Here is a 22,012-nt window from a genome sequence, read left to right as displayed (position 1 = left end):
TTCTTTCATACGCTTCCTGAATTGCTCCTTCCCATGGGACCGTCAACTCAATGATCAGGACCTTTCTCTCAGCTGCCGACCACATGACCATGTCTGGTCTAAGTGTGGTGATGGTATTGTCCGTGGGAAACTTCAGCTGTGAGTCAAGGTCGGCTCTCATTAACCAGTCGCTTCCTGGTGCCACACAACCATTATCATGGCTTACTTGTCAGCTGGAAAGTAACAAAGTAAACCAGCAGACGATGCATTTACGTTAACATGTCAACTATTTTAATATGAAATGTGCAAAAGGGCAGTCAACTACAAATAAATTGTTTCTCACAAAAATAAAATAATGTTTGGTATGTAAAATGTGAGTAAAATCCAAATGTAAAAAAAAAAAATACAACCTTAAGAAATAAGTTAAATGAACTGGGTGAAATGGAACCTATGCAGAAATGATTAAACTGTTAATCTGTTATTCTTCTAAATTTATCTTTCACAAAGAGTGATTGTACCAGGCAAGCTTTAAACAGGTACAGGACCAAAGATCTTGTGTCATATTGTTTCAAATATGTGGGTAACATATACAAAAGTAATATATAAATTAAAATACCATATGTTCATTTTTCAATTCACCAGAGTTGCTCAGTCCTCTCAGTCTCATGTTACTGGATATAGTATCTTTACCTCAACATTTTGGGAGAAAACACACAGTATTTTCTTTCTGGGGGAGAGTGACATCAGAGGACCAATACCAGTCTCATATCTGTGTAATGAATATTTAAGGATACAGTAAGCAGTTGGTATGCATTTAAAGAGAAGAAAAAAACCTATAGAAAATGTGTGGATTTACTTTATTTGAAAAGTTTACAGGTGTTATCAATTTGTACATTTACAAAGATTTATATATCAACACCGCAATTTTGTGAAAGGGGAAATCTAACTAGTGTTTATTTACACAGTGTACAGCATGGTCCAGATTAAAAAATGTAAAGCATTTCAAAGTAATTAATGTCACTCATATATTGTAATTGTTATGTTGAGGTTTTCTGCGGACCCAAATGCAGAGATGCAGAGACAGTACTTTTCAGGTAGCAAAAAGGTTTATTTTTGCAGAGTTTAGTTCGGGTGGTGGCGAGAGTGAGATGACCAGGCTGGCAGGTAGACAGGCAGGCAGGCAGTTAGGAAGGCAGGCGGGCAGGCAGGTAGGCAGGCTTTGCTGTTGCTGCTGCCGCCACGCCCACAGACACACACTGGAAAGAGAGCAGGTGAGGGAGAAAACGGAGGGGGAGAAGGTAGACGGGGGAAAAAACACAGACACAGGGCAAGGCAATCCGGCTGTCAAGGTGGCACCGTGACAGTAATAAAGTGAACTTGAAGAATGTGTTATGCTTAGTGGTGCGGGGCAGGACCCACAACCGGACAGCAAGCAGAAGTTGAGTGCAGGCAGATTTATTGAAAATTCAACAACGGAATATGCAGGGCAAGATGGAGCAAAATATCTTGCCCTGCAACTGGCTGGAAGTCTGTCGGTCAGGTTGAGCTTGAGGCGAGGGTGCCAGCTGCAGAGGTGCTGGTAGCTGGGATAGTTGGTGAACGCTGGAGGAAGCACAAAAGATAATCAGGTTTCCAAGAAGACATATAATACACAGACAAGAGGGTTAGTGAAGCGACTAGCTGCAGCCATATACCACGTCAATGTGGCGAAATCATCTGGCAGCAGGTAGTGTGAAGACCAAGGCTTTTAAGCAGGCACTGCCACAGGTGTGCGTGTGCGTCAGCAGCTCTAGTGATGTGAAACTCCGCCCAGCTTCTCACTGCACCTCTGCAAGCACAACAAACAAAAACAGACACCAAAAACACACAAGTCCATCACAGAACTTGACAGGCCGTAACAGAAGGTCTATTTCTGGACAACAAGGCAAACTGCTTCAATCTGTTGTGCTTATAGACAGTCCATTTTGTATTTGAATTAATAAGGAACAGTTTGAGTATTTCATTTTTTTAGGGAAGTTCAGGCAAATCCTAAATTTATTGTACAGTTTTATTAAACTAACTACCTTAATCTAATAACTCCCACCGTGAAGGGTGTCTTAACTGATGAAACAGTGTCACACTCAAGCTCGGACATCTGATTACTGTCTTTCACTTGTTTATTTTTAGCATAAGCATTCCTGCGACACACATGCTATGCTAACTATCACCTGTACAGTAACCGTGCCTTTGCCAGGTAATCAACTGAAATGACACAAAATAAACAAAACCACAATATCAATGACACGGACATATTATCTACTGTATAATCCGCACACATGAACATATCTATAGTGTTTAACATAAGTTGTTATCACATTACAACATATACATCTCTTAACTCACCAGCTCAGCTTCACCAGTCAAAACAATGGTGTCTATATAAAAGAAGATCTGGCAGGTTAATACATCTGCCCCAAATAATCTACAGGGGGAATTGCTACCACAAGAGGGCGCTATAAAATTAACAAATTAGGGACAACTTCACATTTATCATGTGTGTAAAAAAATGTCAGCATCTTCACTAGTTGTTTAGCCTTGTGGTGAACATGGAAAAGAACACGAACTTCACAATTTGTATTGCAGTGTCAGGATGTAGAGGAAGGAACTATAATAGATATCTTGGCTTGTGACATTGAAGTGTATAGCACTGTAGAAGTCAGGAGCTCTATCATATTTTTTTCCGGAATACTTTTTTCACAAAAAAAAGTGGTACAATATCATAGAATATATTGTTTTGATAAAGAAGTAAGGCAGTAGGCTGATTGGCCTCTTTCAATCTGTCTGTGAGCAACCTTGATCTGATTTTATGCAGCACATGGCCTGAGTCTGTCTCCTGCAGCTCCTTATGTGACAGCTCACTGCTTTTTCATGTTCCATTTCTGAACTCCCTGCAATATTTCAAACTGATCCACTGTCAAAAGATGCAGAAAAAGAGCGTTGTCTCGTTCTTAGAAGCATACAACACAGATGTAACATCACAACTATCATAACTGTTACATTTTATTATTAGTAGGGCTTGTTACAATTAACCAGTTAGAAATAAAATGTTCTTAAAATTCTCATGTTTACTTGAATTGCAACCATAGTGAGTCCCTTTTTCTAAGTGCATTCTGCATTTTTTCTGTTAAAAACTACTAGTCTACCTTGCAAAATATTTCTTTTATACAAGTCAAAGAAGGCATAGTTTTTCAGTGCATGAAGAAGATTATCATCCCTGAGCCCATATATCAGAGGACTCAGACATTTTGGAGTGAGATAAAACAATACATAGTTGAAGAACCTTACATTAATAAATAAAGTTAGATTAATCTGAAATACATAATTCTCTAAGAATGGGGTCCATAGGTGGATGAGACAGAGCAGCAGCTGGAAACCATGAAGAATTACTGTTCTGAGACCTTTCCATGTTGACTTTTTATTCTCTCCGGATGCCGTTTTGGCCACTTTCATTATTTTAACATAACAGAATACAATGATGATTACCATAACCAAGAAGTAAAACTGTTGTACAGTTGACCTGATATGACCCTGCCATCTGTGCAAAATGTACATCTGCATAGCGCATATCCTGTGTTGTTTGTATAAGCTAAGAGAGGCTGATGCAAAGAAAAAGGAAAAAACAACAATGCAGGGTATAGAGCTGAGGCCGTGAATGATCAGGATGCAATGCACATGGATGCGTTGGGAGCACAGCTCTGCATGGCGCAGGGGCATGCAAATGGCAACATATCGCTCCAAGGTCATTGCTGTCAGAGTAACTGGTGTGACCATCGAATACAGAATCAGCACCGTAGAAATACTGATACATAACCAAACTTGTATGGTAAAATTAAAATAGGCCAAGAGGAACAGAATATTAGATATGAGTAATATCAAGCTATCAGACAGAAGTGTAACAGCAAATAAGATGTAGCGTGCAATTGTGTAGAAGGACTTCTTCTTGAAAAAGGTTAAGATGAGCAAAAAGTTGATGCCAAGAAACATCATGACCAAGACCTGCACAGAAATCACCCGGTCATTGATCTGTCTCACCTCACCACCAACCCATGAGCTGTTGTCCTCCATCACTTCTCTAGGCGCATACACAATTTGTTGAGGTACAGCCAAGTGTTAAATCATCATCCGTAAAAAGACAATGTGATCGTCATCACATAAACACTAGCTGTTTCCCTGCAATGGCAAAGCATTGTGGCACTGGTTCTGAGTGAAGGCTCAGCATGAAAACTTTATAGGAGTGACTTCACTACAAGGAGAGTAACAGCTAATTAAAGTTTGTTCACCTCAGTGTTGTCATTGATACTTTCTGCTCATCCTCTCAGTGGCTATCTGTAGACATATCTGGGTTGTAACCCACCATTGCTGTCGTGGCCCCTGACTGACCCTTATCCTAACCTGACTTGTAAGCCACAGTACAACACTACAGTATATTAATTTATGCATTATATTGATTCAGAGCCAGCCCAAGGGATTATGGGGCCCTAAGCAGAATTTGATTTTGGGCCTCTCACCCTCAGCTAAACGCACCACCCACCTCAGTACCGCCAATATTAACTATATATTGTCCATGCGCCATCGTTTGTCCATTTTACATCTCACACAACCATTACCATGGCTTACTGGTGAGCTGGAAAGTAACAAAATAAACCAGCAGACAATGCATTTACTGTGAACAAGTAAACCATTTTAATATGAAATGTACAAAAGTGCAGAACAATCAACTACAAATAAACTGTTTCTGAGACAAAAATAATAAATGTTAAGTATGTAAAACGTGAGTAAAATGCACATTTAAAAAAATACAACAACATGAAATAAATTAGATAGAAACTTAAAGCTATAGTGCGTAGCTTCTACCGCCCCCTAAAGGAATTCTGCGTTACTACAATGACACGGCCGGCGCCTCAATATGACGTATGGCCCGGTGTAGCCATGGAGATCCTCACCGCTACTCCTCCCCTCCCCACCGCTACCCCTCCACCACCGTATGCGATTAAACAACATTTTTTAAGAACAGCCGATGCAAAAAATGAAAAATGGACTCTTCAGAAGAGGTAATTATTGTGTAAATTCTGTTAGAGTGGAGCTCTCCACGGTACTGTGTAATGCACATCACACACAGTAGCACTCACCAGACAGCATGCTGTTTGTATCGGTACACAAAGTAACACTGGCTACAAAATGTTTACTGCTCGTCACGTACACAGAGTCACACTCGCGACACACTGCATGCTATTGGTCACGGACCACGTACACTGACTATAACTGTCCACACAATGTGTACTTCTCGTCACGGTACACGGACTATAACTGTCCACACAATGTGTACTTCTCGTCACGGTACACACGGACTGTAACTGTCCACACAACGTGTACTTCTCGTCACGGTACACGGAGTAACACTCGCGACACACCGCATGCTATTGGTCACGGACCACGTACACGGACTATAACTGTCCACACAACATGTACTTCTCGTCACGGTACACACGGACTGTAACTGTCCACACAACGTGTAGGCTACTAAAGTTACTCGTCACAGCACACAGACCCCACGCAGTAAGTTACACACAGCAACACAGGCTACACACCTGGTAACTTACTGCTCGTTAGGCTAACGATGTGGCTAACACCAGGCTGCTAACAATACATTACATTCATAGCACCATTTCCAAGAAAAATAATAAAGTACTAGGTCCAGTACATGTAACAGCAACACATCCTGCTCGTAATAAACAGAGTCACTTACTTATCCAGCAGTAACAGGGCAAGATCCGTGTCGGACCTCAGTCCAATCTCCTCCTTCAGGGCTCTCCATCGAGGAAAAGCGACACCGATGATAACCCGCGTTTGTCTTCTCCTTTTGTCACTCTCTTTCTTTGCCAAGATACCTTCTGCCGAACGTGAAGGTTTTTTAGGCTTTTTAGTAGGATCCACCACTTCAGATCCACCTCTTGCTCGCTTCTTCAGGTTCTCCGCCATGTTGCTGCTAGCAGCACTCTCCTCCCCCCTCCCTTCTCGTTGTCAGGTAAAGAGTAGAACGCGTCATTTCCTGTGCGCCAGCGCGGGAATGTCGCTCCAAGACAGTAAATACAAAAAGAGCAAATACTGAAAAGTACCGCGAGATGTTAGAGGAACCGAACGGCTTAATCAGCCTTGTATCATCTCCTCTTATAGTGGCTTGAGTGAAACGGATATTTACAGACACGTAGAAGTTACGCACTATAGCTTTAAATAATGACATAAAATGAACTGGGTGGAATGGAATTTGTGCAGAAATGAAACTGTTAATCTGTTATTCTTTGTAGAGATAAGTCCTGCTAGGTGAATGTAGAATGTTAGGGTTGTCATGGGGACAATAAACTAGACCAATGTTTCCTGGACCTAACAGCTGGTGTGTCTCTGATATGCTCCTGCCTCCTTACGTCTTGACTTAGCGATAACGCTACAACATGGTGTCAGAAGTTAGTTAGTCAGAAGTTAATTAGTAGCCAAGTGAGTCGTCAGGTGGCGGTTTGTTATTTTTTCGTGAAAAAAAGTGTCTTTTTGGTCTTAGTGTTGCCAACCGCTGCGCGGAAGGAAACGGTTTGCAACTTCGTAGCTTACAGCAACATTACCAAGGCAACGGGTCGACAGCGTTCATCATGAACCAGTTTCAGGTTGCTCCACCGGAGAAATTCTCGTTTAAAACAGAGGACTGGCCAAAATGGATCAAACGATTCAACAGATTTTGCATCACTTCAGGGTTGGAAACCCAAGCAGAGGAAAATCAAGTGAATGCTTTGATCTACACAATGGGCGAGGAGGCGGAAGACATTCTAACGTCCTTGCACCTCACGGCTGATGAAGCAAGTGAGTACCACACAGTCAAAGAGAAGTTGGACGCTCACTTAGTCGCGCGCAGGAACGTCATATATGAACGGGTGATGTTTAATCAACGGCAGCAAGAGTCGGGCGAGTCAGCTGACTTGTTCATCACTGCGTTACATTGCCTGGCGGAGCACTGTGGATACGGCGTGTTACATGATGAGATGGTGAGAAACAGACTGGTCGTGGGTCTGAGAGACAAACGTCTATCAGAGAGATTACAGCTGGATCCTGAACTGACACTACTGTACAGAAAGCTGTCACTTTAGTTAAACAGAGTGAACAAGTGAAAATGCAAAACGAACTGCTAAAGGCTAATTGCAAAGGAAACCTGATGAACACACAGCTGGACAGTATGCACGCACAGCAGCGTAGTGGTGCAAAAACAAAATAGGCTCAGCCACGGTCCAAACCCGTGTTCAGTAAAGCACAGAACAGACCATGCAGAAGGTGTGGGGACACAAGAGGACACAGCCTAGACCAATGTCCAGCAAAGGATGTAACATGCAACCAATGCAGAAAAAAAGGACATTATGCTCGAGTCTGTAGGTCAAAAAAGTTACTTGAGGTGAATATGGCCACAATGTCACACACACAGGATAGTGATGAAGAATAGGAGTTTCTTTCCTGGGCTCATTGTCAACAGAGACAGGGGACAGTGCTGGTCCCTGAGGTAAAAATGGATGACCACAAAGCAGTGTTTAAAATTGACACAGGCGCAGATGCGACAGCCATACCCAAAAAACTGTACGACGAGGGCCAGTATGGTCAGCTATCAAAAGCTCTATTGGTTCTCAAAGGGCCAGGAGGAAACCCTCTGAAAGTGATGGGCAAGTTCAAAGCCACTCTCAACAAGAGAAAGAAAGAGACTGTATAGGTTGTGGATGGGCTGAGGACACCGCTGCTAAGCTGAGCAGCCGCCACAGAGCTGCAGCTGGTCGTCAGGCTGGACAACGTCAGCCTGGACACAAGCGAGGTGGTGAAGCAAGAATTCCCAAAGCTTTTCTCTGGACTCGGAAAAATGGGGGGTGAGTACACCATCGTACTCAGAAAAGATGCAAAGCCTTTTGCAGTCTCAACACCTAGGCGAGTCTCACTTCCCCTCCTACCCAAAGTCAAAAAGGAGCTAAATCGCATGGAGCAGCAAGGTGTCATCTCTAAAGTGGAGCAGCCCACAGGATGGTGTGCGCCCACGGTGGTCGTTCCTATACGCGCACGACAAGCTGTGAGGATTTGCACTGACCTCACAGAGCTGAATAAGTCAGTAGAGAGAGAGAGACATCAACTTCCCTCGGTGGAGAACACTCTTGGTCAGCTCACCGGGGCCAAAGTCTTCTCAAAACTAGATGCCAACTCGGGATTTTGGCAAATTCCACTCTCACAGGAATCTTCTCTGCTGACCACATTCATCACTCCGTTCGGACGGTACTGCTATAATTGTCTATGTTTGGCATCTCATCAGCACCAGAACATTTTCAGAAACGCATGCAGCAGATCCTAGAAGGCATAGATGGTGCTGTGTGCCACATGGATGATGTGCTCATCTGGGGAGCCAGTCAGGCAGAACACGATGAGAGGCTGCGGAAAACACTCTCACGGCTGCAGAGTGCAGGAGTGACACTGAATGACAAATGTGAGTTTTCAAAAAGCAAGATAAGGTTTCTGGGGCAGATCATCGAGTCAGCAGGGGTCAGTCCGGACCCAGACAAGGTGAGCGCTGTCAAATCCATGAAGAAGCCCAGAAATGTCAGTGAAGTGAGGCGCTTTCTGGGGATGACTAATCATCTTGGTAATTTCATGCCTCACCTGGCTGAGAAAACTCACCCGCTCAGAGAGCTGATTAAAAAATCAAATATGTGGACTTGGGGGCCGCAACAGCAGCAGGCTTTTGACAGCATAAAGGAGGACCTGACTACTCCTCCAGGTCTAGCTCTGTATAACCCAAATATTGACACGCTTGTCTCAGCAGATGCCTCATCATATGGCATGGGTGCTGTTCTCCTCCAGCGGCAGGACAGCACAGCAAAGTGGAAACCAGTGGCATATGCGTCAAGGGCGCTCAGTAGCACTGAACAGAGGTATGCCCAGATTGAGAAGGAGGCTCTTGCCTGCACATGGGCCTGTGAGAGGTTTGCAGAGTTCCTCATCGGGAAAACCTTTCACATAGAGACAGACCACAAACCTCTCGTCCCACTGCTGGGCTCAAAAAGCCTTGATGAGTTGCCACCACGCATCCAGTGTCTACGCATGCGCCTCATGAGATTTTCTTACACTATATCTCATGTGCCAGGAAAAGAGATAGCTACTGCAGATGTGCTGTCTCGAGCACCTGAAACAGCAAACCTGCAGGACTGTCAGAAGAGGAGATCGACTTGTACGGGCTTGTTTCATATTGTTTCAAATATGTGTGCAACATATACAAAAGTAAAATATAAATTAGAATACCATACGTTCATTGTTCACTTCACCAGAGTTGCTCAGTCCTCTCAGTGTCATGTTACTGAATATAATATCTTCAATTCAACATTTAGGGAGAAAACACTCACAGTATATTCTGTCTGGGGGAGAGTGACATCAGAGGATCAATACCTGTCTCATATCTGTTTATTGAATATGTACTTGAAGAATGTCCATTATTGGACCACAAGGCAAACTGCTTCAATCTATTGTGCTTATAGACAGTTCATTTTGCATTTGAATAAATTAGGAACAATTTGAGTATTTCATTCTTTTAGGGATTATTTAGGGATTATTTTGTGTGTTGAAAGAAGTCAGCATCTTCACTAGTTGTTTATCCTGGTGGTGAACATGGAAAAATACAAGAACTTCACAGTTTGTTTGTATTGCAGTGTCAGGATGTAGATGAAATAACTATAATACTACTAACTATAATAGATATCTTGCTTGTGACATTGAATTATATAGCACTGTATAAGTCAGGAGCTCTATCATATTTTTTTCCAGAATACATTTTTCATGAAAAAAAGTGGTACAATACGATAGAATATATTGTTTTGATAAAGAAGTAAGGCAGTAGGCTGATTGGCCTCTTTCAATCTTTCTGTGAGTAACCTTGATTTGATTTTATGCAGCACATGGCCTGAGTCTGTCCCCTGCAGCTCCTTATGTGACAGTTCACTGCTTTTTCATGTTCCATTTCTGAACTTCCTGCAATATTTCAAACTGATCCACTGTCAAAAGATGCAGAAAAAGAGCATTGTCTCGTTCTTAGAAGCATACAACACAGATGTAACATCACAACTATCACAACTGTTAAAGTTTGTTATTAGTAGGGCTTGTTACAATAAACCACTTAGAAATCAAACATTCTTAAAATTCTCATGTTTAAGTGAATTACAACCATAGTGAGTCACTCTTTTTAAGTGCATTGTGCATCTACTAGTCTACCTTGCAAAACATTTCTTTTATACAAGTCAAAGAAGGCATACTTTTTCAGTGCATGAAAAAAATTATCATCCCTGAGCCCATATATCAGAGGACTCAGACATTTTGGAGTAAGATAAAACAATACATAGTTAAAGAATCGTACATTAATAAATAAACTTAAATTAATCTGAAATACGTAACCCTCTATGAATGGGGTCCATAGCTGGATGAGACAGAGCAGCAGCTGGAAACCATGAAGAATTACTGTTCTGAGACCTTTCCATGTTGACTTTTTATTCTCTCCGGATGCCGTTTTGGCCACTTTCATTATTTTAACATAACAGAATACAATGATGATTACCATAATCAAGAAGTAAAACTGTTGTACAGTTGACCTGATATGACCCTGCCATCTGTGCAAAATGTACATCTGCGGAGTGCATATCCTGTGTTGTTTGTATAAGCTAAGAGAGGCTGATGCAAAGAAAAGGGAAAAAACAACGATGCAGGGTATAGAGCTGAGGCTGTGAATGATGAGGATGCAATGCACATGGATGCGTTGAGAGCACAGCTCTGCATGGCGCAGGGGCATGCAAATGGCAACATATCGCTCCAAGGTCATTGCTGTCAGAGTAACTGGTGTGACCGTTGAATACAGAATCAGCACCATAGAGATAATTATACATAACCAAACTTGTATGGTAAAATTAAAATAGGCCAAGAGGTACAGAATATTAGATATGAGTAATATCAAGCTATCAGACAGTAGTGTAACAGCAAATAAGATGTAGCGTGCAATTGTGTAGAAGGACTTCTTCTTGAAAAAGGTCAGGATGAGCAAAAAGTTGATGCCAAGAAACATCATGACCAGGAGCTGCACAGAAATCACCCGGTCATTGATCAGTCTCACCTCACCAGCAACCCATGAGTTGTTGTCCTCCATCACTTCTCTAGGCAAATACACAAGTTGTTGAGGTACAGCCAAGTGTTAAATCATCATCCGTAAAAAGACAATGTGATCCTCATCACATAAACACTAACTGTTTTCCTGCAATGGCACAGCATTGTGGCACTGATTTCCAAAGACAGATGTCTGTCCGGCCTTTGTTCTGAGCGAGGGCTCTGTATGAAGACTTTATAGGAGTGACTCCAATACAAGGAGAGTAACAGCTAATTAAAGTTTGTTCACCACAGTGTCGTCATTGATACTTTCTGCTCGTCCTCTCAGTGGCTATCTATAGACATATCTGGGTTGTAACCCACCATTGCTGTCGTGGCCCCTGACTGACCCTTATCCTAACCTGACTTGTAAGCCACAGTACAACACTACAGTATATTAATTTATGCATTATATTGATTCAGAGCCAGCCCAAGGCTTTATGGGGCCCTAAGCAGAATTTGATTTTTGGCCTCTCGCCTCCAGCTAAACGCACCACCCACCTCAGCACCGCCAATATTAACTATATATTGTCCATGCTCCATCGTTTGTCCATTGTACATCTCACACAACCATTACCATGGCTTACTGGTGAGCTGGAAAGTAACAAAATAAACCAGCAGACAATGCATTTACTGTGAACAAGTCAACTATTTTAATATGAAGTGTGCAAAAGTGCAGAACAGTCAACTACAAATAAATTGTTTCTTTGACAAAGATAATAAATGTTAAGTATGTAAAACGTGAGTAAAATGCATGTTTAAAAAAATACAACAATATGAAATAAATTAAATAGAAACTTAAATAATGACATAAAATGAACTGGGTGGAATGGAATTTGTGCAGAAATGATTAAACTGTTAATCTGTTATTCTTCTAAAGCTATCTTTCACAGGGAGTGATTGTACCAGTCAAGCTTGAAACAGGTTCAGGACAAAAAGCCTTGTTTCATATTGTTTAAAATCTGTGTGTAACAGATACAGAAGTACAATATAAATTAAAATACTTTAAGTTCAGTGTTCACTTCACCAGAGTTGCTCAGTCCTCTCAGTGTCATGTTACTGAATAAAATATCTTTACTTCAACATTTTGGGAGAAAACCCTCACAGTATTTTCTTTCTGGGGGAGAGTGACATCAGAGGATCAATACCAGTCTCATATCTGTGTATTGTATATGTACTTGAAGAATGTCCATTTTGGACCACAAGGCAAACTGCTTTTAATCTATTGTGCTTATAGACAGTCCATTTTGTATTTGAATAAATAAGGAACAGTTTGAGTATTTCATTCTTTTAGGGATTATTTAGGGATTATTTTGTGTGTTGAAAAAAGTCAACATCTTCACTAGTTGTTTATGTGGTGAACATGGAAAAATACAAGAACTTCACAGTTTGTTTGTATTGCAGTGTCAGGATGTAGATGAAAGAACTATAATAGATATCTTGGCTTGTGACATTGAAGTATATAGCACTGTATACATCAGGAGCCCTATCATAATATTTTTTTCCAGGAGACTATTTACACACACACACAAAAAAAAAAGTGGTACAATATGATAGCATATATTGTTTTGATAAAGAAGTAAGGCAGTTGGCTAATTGGACTCTTTCAATCTTTCTGTGAACAACCTTGAGCTGATTTTATGCAGCACATGGCCTGAGTCTGTCCCCTGCAGCTCCTTATGTGACAGTTCACTGCTTTTTCATGTTCCATTTCTGAACTTTCTGCAATATTTCAAACTGATCCGCTGTCAAAAGATGCAGAAAAAGAGCTTTGTCTTGTTCTTAGAAGCATACAACACAGATGTAGCATCGCAACTATCACAACTGTTAAAGTTTGTTATTAGTAGGGCTTGTTACAATTAACCAGTTAGAAATAAAACATTCTTAAAATTCTCATGTTTAAGTGAATTGCAACCATAGTTAGTCATTTTTTTAAGTGCATTGTGCATTTTTTCTGTTAAAAACTACTAGTCTACTTTGCAAAATATTTCTTTTATACAAGTCAAAAAAGGCATAGTTTTTCAGTGCATGAAAAAAGTTATCATCCCTGAGCCCATATATCAGAGGACTCAGACATTTTGGAGTAAGATAAAACAATACATAGTTAAAAAACCTTACATTCACAAATAAACTGGAACTAATCTGATATACGTAACTCTCTATGAATGGGGTCCATAGCTGGATGAGACAGAGCAGCAGCTGGAAACCATGAAGAATTACTGTTCTGAGACCTTTCCATGTTGACTTTTTATTCTCTCCGGATGCCGTTTTGGCCACCTTAATTATTTTAACATAACAGAATACAATGATGATTACCATAATCAAGAAGTAAAACTGTTGTACAGTTGACCTGATATGACCCTGCCATCTGTGCAAAATGTAAATCTGCGGAGTGCATATCCTGTGTCGTTTGTATAAGCTAACAGAGGCTGATGCAAAGAAAAGGGAAAAAACAACAATGCAGGGTATAGAGCTGAGGCTGTGAATGATGAGGATGCAGTGCACATGGATGCGTTGAGAGCACAGCTCTGCATGGCGCAGGGGCATGCAAATGGCAACATATCGCTCCAAGGTCATTGCTGTCAGAGTAACTGGTGTGACCGTTGAATACAGAATCAGCACCATAGAAATACTGATACATAACCAAACTTGTATGGTAAAATTAAAATAGGCCAAGAGGTACTGAATATCAGATATGACTAATATCAAGCTATCAGACAGAAGTGTAACAGCAAATAAGATGTAGCGTGTAATTGTGTAGAAGGACTTCTTCTTGAAAAAGGTCAGGATGAGTAAAAAATTGATGCCAAGACATATCATGACCAGGAGCTGCACAGAAATCACCCGGTCATTGATCTGCCTCAGCTCACCACCAACCCATGAGCTGTTGTCCTCCATCACTTTTCTAGGCACATACACAAGTTGTTGCGGTACAGCCAAGTGTTAAATCATCATCCGTCAAAAGACAATGTGATCCTCATCACATAAACACTAACTGTTTTCCTGCAATGGCACAGCACTGTTGCACTGATTTCCAAAGACTGATGTCTGTTCGGCTTTTGTTCTGAGTGAAGGCTCTGTATGAAGACTTTATAGGAGTGACTCCACTGCAAGGAGAGTAACAGCTAATTAACTTTTGTTCGCCACAGTGTCGTCATTGACACTTTCTGCTCATCCTCTCAGAGGCTATCTGTAGACATATCTGGGTTGTAAGACAACATTTCTGTCATAACCTCTGACTGACCCTTATCCTAACCTGACTTGTAAGCCACAGTACAACACTACAGTATATTAATTTATGCATTATATTGATTCAGAGCCAGCCCAAGGGATTATGGGGCCCTAAGCAGAATTTGATTTTGGGCCTCTCACCCTCAGCTAAACTCACCACCCACCTCAGCACCGCCAATATTAACCATATGCTGTCCATGCTCCATCGTTTGTCCATTGTACATTTCACACAACCATTATCATGGCTTACTGGTGAGCTGGAAAGTAACAAAATAAACCAGTGGACAATGCATTTACTGTCAACAAGTTAAATATTTTAATATGAAATGTGCAACAGTGCAGAGCAATCAACAACAAATAAATTATTTAATACACAAAATAATAAATGTTAACTATATAAATTGTGAGTAAAATGCACATAAAAAAAACAACAAAATGAAATAAATTAAATAGAAACTTAAAAAATGACATAAGATGAACTGGGTGAAATGTAACGTGCAGATATGATTGAACTGTTAATCTGTTATTCTTCTAAAGTTATATTTCACAGGGAGTGATTGTGCCAGGCAAACTTTAAACAGGTTCAGGACAAAAGGTCTTGTGTCATATTGTTTCAAATATGTGTGTAACATATACAAAAGTAAAATATAAATTAGAATACCATACGTTCATTGTTCACATCAGCGGAGTTGCTCAGTCCTCTCAGTGTCATGTTACTGAATAAAATATCTTTACTTCAACATTTTGGAAGAAAACACTCACAGTATTTTCTGTCTGGGGGAGAGTGACATAAGAGGATCAATACCTGTCTCATATCTGTGTATTGAATATATAGGGATACAGTAAGCAGATGTTATGCATTTAAGGAGAAAAAAAACCTATAGAAAATGTGTGGATTTACTTTATTTGAAGAGTTTGCAAGTGTTTTCAATTTGTACATTTACAAAGATTTACATATCAACACTGTATTTTTGCAATAAGGGGGAATGTGCCTAGTCTTTATTTACAAAGTGTAGAGCATAGTCCAGATTAAAAAATGTAAAGCATTTCAAAGTAGTTAATGCCACTCATATAGTGTAACAAAGTGAACTTGAAGAATGTCAATTTCTGGACAACAAGGCAAACTGCTTCAGTCTCTTGTGCTTATAGACAGTCCATTTTGTATTTGAATAAATTAGGAACAGTTTGAGTATTTCATTCTTTTAGGGAAGTTCAGGCAAATCCTAAATTTATTTTATGTGTTAAAAAAAGTCAGAATCTTCACTTGTTGTTTATCCTTGTGGTGAACGTGGAAAATACAAGAACTTCACAGTTTGTTTGTATTGCAGTGTCAGGATGTAGATGAAAGAACTATAATAGATATCTTGGCTTGTGACATTGAAGTGTATAGCAATGTATAAGTCAGGAGCACCATCATAACATTTTTTTCCAGAAAACTATTTACACACAAAAAAGTGGTTCAATACCATAAAATATATTGTTTTGATAAAGAAGTAAGGCAGTAGGCTAATTGGCCTCTTTCAAGCTTTCTGTGAGCAACCTTGAGCTGATTTTATGCAGCACATGGCCTGAGTCTGTCCCCTGCAGCTCCTTATGTGACAGCTCACTGCTTTTTCATGTTCCCATACTGAACTTCCTGCAATATTTCAAACTGATCCAGTGTCAAAAGATTCAGTAAAAGAGCTTTGTCTTGTTCTTAGAAGCATACAACACAGATGTAACATCAAAACTATCACAACTATTAAAGTTTGTTATTAGTAGGGCTTGTTACAATTAACCAGTTAGAAATAAAACATTCTCAAAATTCTCATGTAAAAGTGAATTGCAACCATAGTGAGTCACTTTTTTAAAGTGCATTGTGCATCTTTTCTGTTAAAAACTACTAGTCTACTTTGCAAAATATTTCTTTTATACAAGTCAAAGAAGGAATAGTTTTTTTAGTGCAAGAAAAAAAACATCATCCCTGAGCCCATATATCAGAGGACTCAGACATTTTGGAGTAAGATAAAACAATACATAGTTAAAAAACCTTACATTCACAAATAAACTGGAACTAATCTGATATACGTAACTCTCTATGAATGGGGTCCATAGCTGGATGAGACAGAGCAGCAGCTGGAAACCATGAAGAATTACTGTTCTGAGACCTTTCCATGTTGACTTTTTATTCTCTCCGGATGCCGTTTTGGCCACCTTTATTATTCTAACATAACAGAATACAATGATGATTACCATAATCAAGAAGTAAAACTGTTGTACAGTTGACCATATGTGATCCTGCCCTCTGTGCGAAATGTATATCTGCATAGAGCATATCCTGTGTTGTTTGTACAAGCTAAGAGAGGCTGATGCAAAGAAAGAGGAAAAAACAACAATGCAGGGTATAGAACTGAGGCCGTGAATGATGAGGATGCAATGGACATGGATACGTTGGGAGCACAGCTCTGCATGGCGCAGGGGCATGCAAATGGCAACATATCGCTCCATGGTCATTGCTGTCAGAGTAACTGGTGTGACCATCGAATACACAACCACTACCATTGAAATACTGATACATAACCAAACTTGCATGGTAAATTTAAAATAGGCCAAGAGGTACTGAATATCAGATATGACTAATATCATGCTATCAGACAGTAGTGTAACAGCAAATAAGATGTAGCGTGTAATTGTGTAGAAGGACTTCTTCTTGAAAAAGGTTAGAATGAGCAAAAAGTTGATGCCAAGAAAAATCATGACCAAGACCTGCACACAAATCACACGGTCATTGATCTGCCTCAGCTCACCACCAACCCATGAGTTGTTGTCCTCCATCACTTTTCTAGGCACATACACAAGTTGTTGCGGTACGGCCAAGTGTTAAATCATCATCCGTCAAAAGACAATGTGATCCTCATCACATAAACACTAACTGTTTTCCTGCAATGGCACAACATTGTGGCACTCATTTCCAAAGACAGATGTCTGATCAGCCTTTGTTCTGAGCGAAGGCACTGTATGAAGACTTTATAGGAGTGACTCCACTACAAGGAGAGTAACAGCTAATTCAAGTTTGTTCACCACAGTGTCGTCATTGACGCTTTCTGCTCATCCTCTCAGAGGCTATCTGTAGACATATCTGGGTTGTAAGCCAACCTTTCTGTCACAACCTCTGACTGACCCTTACCCTAACCTGACTTATAAGCCACAGTAGAACAGTACAGTATACTTATTTATACATTATATTGATCCAGAGCTGGCGCAAGGCTTTATGGAACCCTAAGCAGAATTTGACCTGGGGCCTCTCGCCCCCAGCTAAAAGCACCACCCACCTCAGCACCGCCAATATTAACCATACTGTCCGTGCTCCATCGTTTGTCCATTGTACATTTCACACAACCATTATCATGGCTTACTGGTGAGCTGGAAAGTAACAAAATAAACCAGTGGACAATGCATTTACTGTCAACAAGTTAAATATTTTAATATGAAATGTGCAACAGTGCAGAGCAATCAACAACAAATAAATTATTTAATACACAAAATTATAAATGTTAACTATATAAATTGTGAGTAAAATGCACATAAAAAAAACAACAAAATGAAATAAATTAAATAGAAACTTAAAAAATGACATAAGATGAACTGGGTGAAATGTAACTTGTGCATATATGATTGAACTGTTAATCTGTTATTCTTCTAAAGGTATCTTTCACAGGGAGTGATTGTGCCAGGCAAACTTTAAACAGGTTCAGGACAAAAGGTCTTGTGTCATATTGTTTCAAATATGTGTGTGACATATACAAAAGTAAAATATAAATTAGAATACCATACGTTCATTGTTCCCATCAGTGGAGTTGCTCAGTCCTCTCAGTCTCATGTTACTGAATATAATATCTTTACTTCAACATTTTAGGAGAATACACTCACAGTATTTTCTTTCTGGGGGAGAGTGACATCAGAGGATCAATACCAGTCTCATTTCTGTGTATTGAATGTGTAGGGATACAGTAAGCAGTTGTTATGCATTTAAGGAGAAAAAAAAGCTACAGAAAATGTGTGGATTTACTTTATTTGCAGAGTTTGCAAGTGTTTTCAATTTGTACATTTACAAAGAGTTACATATCAACACTAATTTTGCAATAAGGGGAAATTTAACTAGTCTTTATTTACAAAGTGTGGAGCATAGTCCAGATTAAAAAATGTTAAGCATTTCAAAGTAATTAATGGCCCTCATATAGTGTAATAAAGTGAACTTGAAGAATGTCCATTTCTGGACAATAAGGCAAACTGCTTCAGTCTGTTGTGCTTATAGACAATCCATTTTGTATTTGAATAAATTAGGAACAGATCGAGTATTTCATTTTTTTAGGGAAGTTCAGGCAAATCCTAAATTTATCCTGTGTGTTAGGAAAAAAGTCAGCATCCTCACTAGTAGGGAAAATACAAGAACTTCACAGTTTGTTTGTATTGCAGTGTCAGGATGTAGATGACAGAACTATAATAGATATCTCAGTTTGCGACATTGAAGTGTCGCAAGCTTTTTACATACAAAAAAAGTGGTACAATATCATAGAATATATTGTTTTGATAAAGAAGTAAGGCAGTAGGCTGATTGGCCTCTTTCAATCTTTCTGTGAGCAACCTTGATCTGATTTTATGCAGCACATGGCCTGAGTCTGTCCCCTGCAGCTCCTTATGTGACATCTCACTGCTTTTTCATGTTCCATTACTGAACTTCCTGCAATATTTCAAACTGATCCACTGTCAAAAGATTCAGAAAAAGAGCGTTGTCTCGTTCTTAGAAGCATACAACACAGATGTAACATTGCAACTATCACAACTAATAAAGTTGTTATTAGTAGGGCTTGTTACAATAAACCAGTTGGAAATAAAACATTCTTGAAATTCTCATATTTAAGTGAATTGCAACCATAGTGAGTCACTTTTTTGAAGCACATTGTGCATTTTTTCTGTTAAGAACTACTAGTCTACTTTGCAAAATATTTCTTTTATACAAGTCAAAGAAGGCATAGTTTTTCAGTGCATGAAGAAAATTATCATCCCTGAGCCCATATATCAGAGGACTCAGACATTTTGGAGTAAGATAAAACAATACATAGTTAAAGAACCTTACATTAATAAATAAACTTGAATTAATCTGATATACGTAACTCTCTATGATTGGGATCCATAGCTGGATGAGACAGAGCAGCAGCTGGAAACCATGAAGAATTACTGTTCTGAGACCTTTCCATGTTGATGTTTTATTCTCTCCGGATGCCGTTTTGGCCACTTTCATTATTTTAATATAACAGAATACAATGATGATTACCATAACCAAGAAGTAAAACTGTTGTACAGTTGACCATATGTGATCCTGCCATCTGTGCAAAATGTAAATCTGCGGAGTGCATATCCTGTGTTGTTTGTACAAGCTAAGAGAGGCTGATGCAAAGAAAGAGGAAAAAACAGCAATGCAGGGTACAGAGCTGAGGCTGTGAATGATGAGGATGCAATGCACATGGATGCGTTGGGAGCACAGCTCTGCATGACGCAGGGGCATGCAAATGGCAACATATCGCTCCAAGGTCATTGCTGTCAGAGTAACTGGTGTGACCATCGAATACAGAAGCACTACCATTGAAATATTGATACACAACCAAACTTGTATGGTAAAATTAAAATAGACCAAGAGGTACATAATATTAGATATGAGTAATAAAAAGCTATCAGACAGTAGTGTAACAGCAAACAAGATGTAGCGTGTAATTGTGTAGAAGGACTTCTTGAAAAAGGTCAGGATGAGCAAAAAGTTGATGCCAAGAAACATCATGACCAGGAGCTGCACAGAAATCGCCCGGTCACTGATCTGTCTCACCTCACCACCAACCCATGAGTTGTTGTCCTCCATCACTTTTCTAGGCACATACACGAGTTGTTGAGGTACAGCCAAGTGTTAAATCATCATCCGTCAAAAGACAATGTGATCCTCATCACAAAAACACTGACTGTTTTCCTGCAATGGCACAGCATTGTGGCACTGATTTCCAAAGACAGATGTCTGTTCGGCCTTTGTTCTGAGCGAGGCTCTCTATGAAGACTTTATAGGAGTGACTCCACTACAAGGAGAGTAACAGCTAATTAACGTTTGTTCACCACAGTGTCGTCATTGATACTTTCTGCTCGTTCTCTCATCTGTAGACATATTTGGGTTATAAGCCACCATTACTGTCATGGCCCCTGACTGACCCTTATCCTAACCTGACTTGTAAGCCACAGTACAACAGTACAGTATATTTATTTATACATTATATGATTTATTGGTTTCCTTTTAAAATGATGTGATATGGCTTTGTGTATCATGAAAAACACTACACAAACAAAATGTACCATTATTATTATTGTTGTTGTTGTTATCATTATGATGTGTACTATTATTTTAAAAAGTTCCCTCTCTAAGCTGTTTTGCCAAGGCTTTTTTTTTGCCCAACAGGGGAAATGGGACAGAAATCCATTTGCCCAAAGTCAGTTTTTATATGCCCCCTTTACAAATTAGACTAAAACAAACACTAGAAGTAATTTTCATGTTTAATCTTTACTTAAAATAAAGAAATAGATATTTCTTGTGGCGGTGTGCTGAAGATGAAGTCAGACTTCAAGAAAGAAGCTGCCCTGTATCCGATTGTACAGTACATCACTAAAAGTTTGCTTTGTTTCCACCTTCATCACATTGTTATTAATCCTACATAGCTACAAAATAGATACATAACCTCATCACTACACATCCTGCTAACAACTGTGTTCACAAAAAGAAAAATCAGTTAGTGCAACAATCAACAAAAAAAACAGAGTTCCTTGTAGCTGCTTTAATTAAGTTAATGGATGAAAACAAGAACAAAGTGTGTCATATGTGCAAAGCAACAAGATTGTTGCAAAATTAAAAAGTGCTAAGCTCGCTGGTTTTTCAGTTCATGATGTCTTTACCTGCCGCCATTTTCATGTGCACAACATTAAGAGAGAATCAAGCTGGCTGACTCCTTCGCCCCTTTCATCATGAACTCCAGGAAAAAACAATGTGTTTAATTCTGTTAAACCACTTGCCCAATCATGAAAGTCAGTTGCCAGATTTGCTAGACTGACGTGGCACTTTACTTGCCCCAGGCAATCAGGCAATATTTATTATTGACCCCTGCAAAGTCCGCAATTCCAATTTGCCAGTACAGGAACATAGTTTGGCATTGATTTTGAGTCGATTGGTCACAGGACCTGGAAGCTATTAAAAATAATTGCAGATTTTTATATATATCATTATTTTATTTTATTTTATTTTAATTATTGTATGTATGCACTTTCACTTAACATTACATTGCTTTTAAAAACTGGTCTGTGTTTTCATGATAAGAAGTACTTGTACCGGTATCAGGCTTTGATGTATTTTTTGTGTATGTGTCACTGCAGGACTACTGTACTTTGTACATCAGGCACACTAAATGAAACAGGCACACATCGACGCATAAGAACGTTTATTTTCAAAAAAATGTTGTTACGATTGATATGATATTTTTTGTAAATAGTTTTAAAATATTACTAC

The 22,012-nt window shown here is 39.5% G+C and overlaps 5 protein-coding genes across 5 annotated transcripts; all 5 read right to left on the bottom strand.

Moving 5' to 3' along the window:
* Positions 1-2,182: 2,182 nt before the first annotated feature.
* On the bottom strand, positions 2,183-5,997 carry LOC311255757 (odorant receptor 131-2-like; the record flags this gene model as incomplete). Its single annotated transcript, XM_084350406.1, has 3 exons — positions 2,183-2,220; positions 3,162-4,090; positions 5,765-5,997. The coding sequence occupies 3 exons, from the start codon at positions 5,995-5,997 to the stop codon at positions 2,183-2,185; spliced, it is 1,200 nt and encodes a 399-aa protein (XP_084206532.1).
* Positions 5,998-9,840: 3,843 nt separating this feature from the next.
* LOC311256043 (odorant receptor 131-2-like) lies at positions 9,841-11,202 on the bottom strand. Its single transcript, XM_084350792.1, has one exon. The coding sequence runs from the start codon at positions 11,132-11,134 to the stop codon at positions 10,262-10,264; it is 873 nt and encodes a 290-aa protein (XP_084206918.1). The 5' UTR covers positions 11,135-11,202; the 3' UTR covers positions 9,841-10,261.
* Positions 11,203-12,309: 1,107 nt separating this feature from the next.
* Positions 12,310-14,463, bottom strand: LOC311255756 (odorant receptor 131-2-like; the record flags this gene model as incomplete). The annotated part of the gene is made up of 2 exons (XM_084350405.1): positions 13,208-14,463; positions 12,310-12,325 (listed from the first exon to the last, which is right to left on the bottom strand). The coding sequence occupies exons 1-2, from the start codon at positions 14,104-14,106 to the stop codon at positions 12,310-12,312; spliced, it is 915 nt and encodes a 304-aa protein (XP_084206531.1). The 5' UTR covers positions 14,107-14,463.
* Positions 14,464-15,921: 1,458 nt separating this feature from the next.
* On the bottom strand, positions 15,922-17,649 carry LOC311256257 (odorant receptor 131-2-like). Its single transcript, XM_084351124.1, has one exon. The coding sequence runs from the start codon at positions 17,251-17,253 to the stop codon at positions 16,357-16,359; it is 897 nt and encodes a 298-aa protein (XP_084207250.1). The 5' UTR covers positions 17,254-17,649; the 3' UTR covers positions 15,922-16,356.
* A 114-nt stretch (positions 17,650-17,763) lies between these two features.
* LOC311256256 (odorant receptor 131-2-like) lies at positions 17,764-20,788 on the bottom strand. Its single transcript, XM_084351123.1, has one exon. The coding sequence runs from the start codon at positions 20,330-20,332 to the stop codon at positions 19,361-19,363; it is 972 nt and encodes a 323-aa protein (XP_084207249.1). The 5' UTR covers positions 20,333-20,788; the 3' UTR covers positions 17,764-19,360.
* Positions 20,789-22,012: the final 1,224 nt, after the last annotated feature.

The sequence above is a fragment of the Pagrus pagrus genome, assembly GCF_965226575.1.
Source record: "Pagrus pagrus genome assembly, chromosome: 4".
Lineage (NCBI taxonomy): Eukaryota > Metazoa > Chordata > Actinopteri > Spariformes > Sparidae > Pagrus > Pagrus pagrus.
The sequence above is the reverse complement of the archived record's forward strand: the minus strand, read 5'-3'. Positions and strand labels throughout refer to the sequence as shown.